The sequence below is a fragment of the Solanum pennellii genome, chromosome 7 (assembly GCF_001406875.1).
Source record: "Solanum pennellii chromosome 7, SPENNV200".
Lineage (NCBI taxonomy): Eukaryota > Viridiplantae > Streptophyta > Magnoliopsida > Solanales > Solanaceae > Solanum > Solanum pennellii.
Window position 1 is genome coordinate 69,690,324 of NC_028643.1, and position 7,831 is coordinate 69,698,154.

At 28.9% G+C, this 7,831-nt stretch overlaps 1 protein-coding gene across 2 annotated transcripts in view; it reads left to right on the forward strand.

Annotated features, from left to right (window-relative positions):
* Positions 1 to 3,946: 3,946 nt before the first annotated feature.
* The window catches only part of LOC107026401 (nitrate regulatory gene2 protein-like), an 8,892-nt gene continuing 5,007 nt past the window's right edge, over positions 3,947 to 7,831 (forward strand). The window contains exons 1-4 of one of the 2 annotated variants that reach the window (XM_015227355.2): positions 3,947 to 4,179; positions 4,978 to 6,246; positions 6,835 to 7,046; positions 7,507 to 7,730. In XM_015227355.2, the coding sequence (XP_015082841.1) occupies positions 5,109 to 6,246; positions 6,835 to 7,046; positions 7,507 to 7,730 (1,574 nt within the window). In that variant the 5' untranslated portion in view covers positions 3,947 to 4,179; positions 4,978 to 5,108. The other variant, XM_015227356.2, reaches the window with a different exon arrangement.

Consider the following 7,831-nt stretch of genomic DNA (forward strand, 5'->3'; position numbering starts at 1 on the left):
TTTGACATCAAATAGACAACAATTAATTTAATTTAAAGAATATCAGCGGCATTCATTTTTTTAATAATAATATTTTGTCCTTCTCAAGATTTGATCCGATTAGATTAATTTCAAAAAATTGGATCATGAAAAAGTAAAGTAAGCAAATACTTTTTTATATTCTAATATGTTTATTGCATTTCATTTTACACTTAATTTTATTTTATTTTTTAAATAATATTTAAAAATATTACAAATATAATTTTTCATATCAAATAATAAAAAATATGTTTTAAAATATTTATTAAATATATATGCCATTAATTTTTCATATCAAATAATAAAAAATATGTTTTAAAATATTTATTAAAAATATATGCCATTAAACTCTAAACAACTCATAATGTAGAATATCGCAAAACAATAAAAATCATTCTTAGGTCAATTTGGCCATGTGAGAGAAAATTATAATTTAAAATCATAATATAAAATTATAAAAAATAAAGTTGAAGCTTGTTTGGATATGCATATAAATTATTAAGTTGTATTTTACTCTCGTAATCTTTTTATAAAAATTGTGAAAATTATCAATATTGCTCTAATTCCTTATGCACTAAATAAGCAAAAATTTTGTTTATTATACTAAATGTAACATATCAAATAAAAAAATATTTTGATAAAAAATTCATAAATCAATTTAAATAACATGTCAATTTTATTTTTAATAGACTGAACTGCATTGAATTAAAATAGACTAAGCTCATAAATAAGAGAATTTTAATCAATTCATATTTAAAAATTTGAATAAATTAAACTAATCAAGTCGCAATATAACGATTACCTCTCTTGTATCAATAATACATGTAATTATAACCTTAAAAAAGACAAATATAAATTTAAAGGTGGTAAATTAAATAAGAAAAGGACGTTTATGTCCCACAATATAGAATAAGAGAGGCCTTTTTATTGGAATATGAGCAAGTGGAAAAATTGTACGATTATTTTTTTTTCATAATGACTTTATTTTGTCCCATATTATCTTCTTCGTCAAAATGGAAATTATTAATTAACGTATATATAATTTAGAAATTAGAACTAATGATGAAGTAATTAAATTTCAAAATTGATCCTCAGTTAAAGGCAATGGCATTATTGAAGTTTTGCAACGAAAGAGTGGTATTTTCATCGCAACTGTCGATGCATCCGGTGGTAAGTATTAATTAAAGCTGCTTTTGCTTTATCTTTTTTGCTTTATTGAGCAACTTTTTTTTTCTCTTCAAAATAGTTTTCTTTCTTTTTAGGAATAAGATATGATAACGTGATTTCAATTTATCGGAAATAATATGATGTTAATATAATAAACAAATTTATAATTTAATTTAATTATATAAAGGTTACTAATTAGACACAACATATTTTTTAAAATATATTTGATAAATTAAAAATAATTATGTATTAATATTAAAATTATATGATAAGTTCTTTTTTATATTTAAGTATTGTTAGTGATTGAGATGTTATTTCTCCGCTTTTTCACTATCCAATCGTCACAACAAGATATGATATGATATCATGCTTTCTTTATTATTTAGATGCAAACTTGTGTTAAAAAAATTGACTATGGACTTATAATTTTACTATACTTTAAATATAGGGAAAAGGGTCTGATATACCCCTCAACTTTGTTATTTAGAGCTGATATACCCCTTGTTATGAAAGTGGCTCATATATGCCCTTACCGTTATACAAACGGCTCACATATACCCCAACCGTTACAAAATGCCTCACATATACCCTTCATTAAACGGAAGTTAAATAATTAGTTTTAAATTTATATTTATTACTTATAATTTTTTTTTAAAAATAATTTAGTGGTATATATGATTGTTCTATAAAAGTTCAAGGTATATTTTAATTTTTTTCATACATAAATTATTTTTTGACTTCTTTTATTATAATTATTTGAGTTTCTTATTCTTATTTTGTTTTTTTCTGTCATTCCTTAGTTTAAAGAAAAAAAATTAAACTATTTTTTTGTGTGTATTGTAATTTAATTTTGTATTCGAAAAAAAAATTGGTCATCTACAATAAGTTTTACAAGAATATTAGTGAAATATAAATAAATTTGATTATCAAAATAATAATTATAAATTAGTCATTGAAATAAAAAAAAGTCAAAAAAAATATGTTTGACGAGAATTAAATTTACTCATATGTGATTATATTTTTTAGAAAAAAATAATAAAAATTTAGATTGAAAATTATTTTTTCATTTCCGTTAGAGGAAAAGGGTATATGTGAGCCATTTGTTTACAAGTAGGGGTATATATGAGTCACTTTCATAACAAGGGGTATATCAGCTCTAAATGACAAAGTTGAGGGGTATATCAGACCCTTTTCCCTTAAATATATATTATAATTTTATAAAATTAATTTTAAAAGAGAAGTAGTTGTGGGGAAAAAAGACCACGTTTTGTTCTTTTAAAAAACATTTTAAAATGATATATAGCAAACACATTACGAATCAAAAAAAAAAAAAGGGAAACTTTAAAAGTAGAAGTTTAGTTCATACTAAGAAAAGGGGTTATGCTTGAGTATCACCAATTTATTTATTTATTCGTTTTAGACTTTTTTTATTTGGAGTTTAATATTTAAATTGAGATATGATTAGATTTATTTATGTTATAATTTGAAAGTAAAATTATTTTCTAACAAAAATAATTTTATAGTTAATACGATTCGAATTTAAAATAAAATAAGAATGAAAGAGTATTTATAAGAGTCTTACAACTCCACTTCAACTCCTGCGTGTCTTTAATAATTGATTAGAAATGTGTAATTATTAGTTATGAAAAATTTATATAATTTTATGCAGGACTTAATTATTGATATAGTGATTTTTCATTCTTCTCTATCATGCATAAAATAACACATAAATATATGCAAATTTCTAAATCACAAACCAAATTTCCTATTAATTCTATATTACATAAATAATTTACCTATGAATCAAACTATCTTTTTTATACAAAAATTTAATACCTTTATAATTGTATCTCCAACCAACTAGTGGTAAATGAAGGAATAAAGAGGAATATGATTCCTATTATCATATTCTTTTTAAAATCAAACACATGAATTTCATCTTTTACTTTTCACTCCACAAATTTTATATAGCATGAAAAATTTAATGACCAAATATATAAACATCCTTTTTTTGGAAATGAATAAAACATTAAGAATTAACGAGCTTTACCAAAAGAGGTTTAAGTTATTGATTTGAAATTAATTAATTTTTCCATAGCAATGAGTCAACTAAATAAAATTTACCTGAAAATACTAAGAATTTAATTATTTTTCCTATGTATTTCTTCTTCTATATATTATTCTCTTTTCTCCTTCTTTTAATTTTGTAAACACTGAGAATTTAAGATGTTTGGACCAAAAAAATGTACTTATAATAACTATTGAAAAAACATCAATTATCTCTATTCTCTACATATGTTCATCATTATTTTTTATTTATTTCAAAAACTTTCACGCAACAAATCATATAGATATTATGAATCGTCAAAAGAAAAAAAGTTTTTAAAAAATAAATAAAAATAATAACAAGTATCAAAAATCATATGAACAGTATGGCCAGCAAGCAAAAACATATGATCAAGTACATCAGTATATCTTAATTCTTAGCCAATAACTTTAGATAGGGTTCTATAAATAATTTTTCATTTATTAAACTCAATTTATTTTACTTTACTTTAATTTATTCCAAATAATTATTCGTGTAAATATATTCAACTTAAGATCCATCATTTAAAATATTTGTTCGATTATATTTTTGGATCAAACTATTAATTGGGGGATAACTTTTATTACTAGTGGTATTTGCGTAAATATAAAGGAGATGAATGGCAGTAACTATAAAAGCGTTAAATATTCTGAAACCTCACTATATTCTTTCCTTTACCTTATTTTTTGCTTTTCGGTGCTACTATTCTTCTTCTTCTTCTTCTTTTATGGGTTTTTTTTGCTTTTTTCTTCTTTGCTTTAAACCTGTTTTGACCGTTGCTTTCTCTCTCTAACCCCCACAACGTCTCTCTGTTTTCTTCTACTCTCTCTCTCACACAGTCACACACTTGGCATTCATCACAAACTCCCACTTGGGTTATTCTGTCTTCTTCATCTTCTTATTGCCAGGTACGGATTTTTCTTATCATGTACAGTTCTTCATTTTGTTTGTTCAGAAAATGGGTTTGTTTGTTGTCAGGGAATGAGAAAATCATGATAGCAAGTTCAGTTTTTGTGTGAGTTTCGTTCATTTCACTTGTCTTCTTCTTCTTCTTCAAGATTTTAGCCCTTTTTTTGTTAATTTAAAGGAAATGGTAACATGTTTGTGGGATTCTTTGTGTTTATTCGAAGATTTTTGTGGTTAATTTGGGAAATGTTAATATGGGTTGCTATTTTTTTTTGTGATTTGTTAACTGAATATACTGAATCCAGTTGCTATTTTTGCTTTAATGTGTGAGGATGCATTGCGAATTTAGTTTTTAGTTCTTGGAATTAATGGGGTGATTTTGATTATTTAATCTTCATACGTTTCCTTAAGAACCCTTCTTTTTCCTTTTTTGGGTTCATCAGTTTTACTGGTTTGTGGAGTGCAGTAGTAAGCTGCTTTTGTTCTTATTTTTCGTAAATTGTTATTGCCTTAATTATTGATGGGGGATTTTAATATAAAAAATTCAACATTTTTACTGATATGATTCTGATCTCTTAGAGATGAAGCAATTCTATTTGTTAAGACCAAGATTGCAAGTGGTTTCAAGTTTTTCTTTATTCTTATGGCTTATTAACAAGGCAAAGAACCTAAATATGTCATTGTTTTCAATAATTTATGTATAGAGTATCTTGTTGTTTGTTTCTTTTCTTGTTGGTTATATATCTTTTGATTCTATCTGAGAATTTAAATTCTGAAACTCGCTTTCTTGTTTTGAATAGTTTGCAGGTTTCCATATGAATCTGGTGACCATATTAAGAGGACTTAATCTCCTTTCCTGTTTTGATTCGGGACTGAAAAATTCTTAGGCTTTTAGAAGAGAAGAGAGATAAAAAGTGTAATTTTGAGAGAGATGGGATGTTCTTCATCCAAGTTGGATGATGAAGAAGCTGTTCAACTTTGTAAAGATCGAAAGAAGTTTATTAAACAAGCAGTGGAACAGAGGATGCGATTTGCTTCTGGACACTTGGCTTATATCCATGCCATGGAAAGAGTTTCCGCTGCTCTTCGAGATTATGTTGAAGTCGATGAACCTCGTGAATTTTCGCTAGATTCTTTTAAAACTCCACCCTTTACACCTGTTAAGAAAGTAAGTCCTGGTTTCATCTCTATAGAACCAAAATCCTTTTCCATAACTCACTTGAAGCCTGAACCAAAACCCAAATCTACTATAAAAATAAATTATCTTAGGTCAGGTGGGAATCCTGCTGTTTCTGTTGAAGAAAGACCTCGGTCACCCGAAACAGTTAGAATCCAGGCTTACTCCCCAGTGCATCAATATGGGATGGATAGTTTCTTTTCTATGCAATCCTCACCGATGAACCCTTCGATTTTTCAATATTCCCCCAACAACAGGCCTAATTTGCCTCCCCCTTCACCACAAACATCACAGTGGGATTTTTTTTGGAATCCATTTTCTTCCCTTGATTATTATGGTTATCCTATGAGAAACAACAACCTTGAGCAGACAATTCTCGATGACGACAATGATGGGCTAAGACAAGTTAGGGAGCAAGAAGGAATTCCTGAACTAGAAGAGGAAACAGAGGTAGAAGAGACTGATCATGGAGAGGATGTGACAGAGGATAGGACCAAAGGAGTTCACAGTTGTGATAAAGATGAAGTTATGGTGGAAGATGTCGACGACGATGACGATGATGATGATAGCGATGAAGAAGAAACCGACGATGAACATGAAAACGTTCCCCATATTCAAGAATTACTATCTAAGCCCAACCAAACCACAGCAGTGGCAAAGACACAGAATGTAGGGCAACTCAGCAATAAGGAGACAGCAGTTGCTGATCCTGAAGCAAAAGAGGAAACACCTGGATTTACTGTTTATGTAAATAAAAGGCCTACAAGCATGTCAGAAGTTATTAAGGATCTTGAAAGTCAGTTTATGATTGCTTGTAATTCTGCTAAAGAGGTGTCAACTGTTTTAGAAGCTATCAGGGCTCAGTACTCATTGCAATCGAGTGATCAGTCAGGTAAGATGTTTACATAAAATGCTTCACAACACTCTTCTGATTTTCTTGTTCTTCATGAATCTGCACCCTGAGTCAAATATGCATGCAGTGGAAGTAGCATTCACATTATTTAGCTTGTTCAAGATCAAAAAGTTAGGTCCTTGCATGTTCCTAGTAGCATCAGAAAATGCTAGTTTTTTTCTTGCTTCTAATCTGGACTTTTCTTTAAGGTCTATTGCCAAAAATAACTGATATCTTTCTGTAGAAATGGCAAGCTTCAAACAGTATACAGTTGAGAAGAAACCAAGGTTCTTTGTGCTGGAACAATCTAATAAGAGGAGTTGTTTCTTCATTTTGAAGCTTAATGTAATTCCGAAGTGATGTGCTTTCTATAGAAGTTTCTTTATTCCGATGCAAATGATATAGAAGTCAACTAGTAGCAGTGCCATTTTTTCTGTTAAAGGAAGTGAGCAAATGCTTATTTTTTTGATTGTCATCAATTATTCCTAACACCTCCAAATTTGTCATTCAAAGGATTGTCGCCATGTTATTTGGTCAAAGTTTTGAAATATTTATGTTTGGATGCTTATCTTCTTATTTTATTTGCAGCGATGAAAATGTTGAATCCAGTAGCTCTGTTTCGCTCAGGATCATCAAGATCATCCTCGTCGAGATTTTTGATTAATCCTTCAACTTTAAGAGATGAGGGTTATCAGAGCAGTAGTGACTTATCCGATGAATCTAGCATGCTCTCAAGCAGTCATCAATCAACCTTGGATAGATTATATGCCTGGGAGAAAAAACTATATGAGGAAGTCAGGGTATGCTTCTGCTTCTTAAAGAAAATTTAAGAATTTCAACTAGTTTCTATCTAAAAATAGGACGAGACACTAAACTGTTAGAAAGAGAAGAATTCAAATATGACTCTTGAGCTGAGCAAGAAGAAGAATTATCACTGTTCATTCCAGAAATAACAGGAAAATGCAAGACATGTATGTATATATAAAATGAAAGGGTTGCATGAATTCCATTTGTTTTACAACCTGCTGAAAGTAGAATGAATTCAAATTTGATTCTTGATTAAGAAGGAAAATTATTGTTGTTCATTCCAGAAACAGGATAATGCAAGACATGCATATATGGATAATACGAAATTATTGCTTAAAATTTCTTTAATTTATCTGACCCCCGAACATGTTTCTTTTAAGTAACATTCTCCTGTTAACCTAATTAAGATGTTGATTGTGAACATCAGTTATTCACTATTATAATTTTTGATAGGCAGGTGAGCGGATCCGGCTAGCGTATGAGAAAAAAGTGGCTCAACTCAGAAATCTAGATGTGAATGGAGCAGACCCTTCGTCTGTGGATAAAACGAGAGCAGCCATTAGGAATCTGGATACTCAGATAAAGGTTTCAATCCACTCTGTTGAATCTATCTCGAGAAGGATTGAAACTTTAAGGGATGAAGAATTGCAACCTCAGCTTTTAGAATTAGTGCAAGGGTATGTATATGATATCCCTCTTACTGTTCATCATTCCAGTTCTATGATTTATTCGCTCAAATTGTTGTGTTCTTGAAGATGCTTCCCCCCCCCCCCCCCCC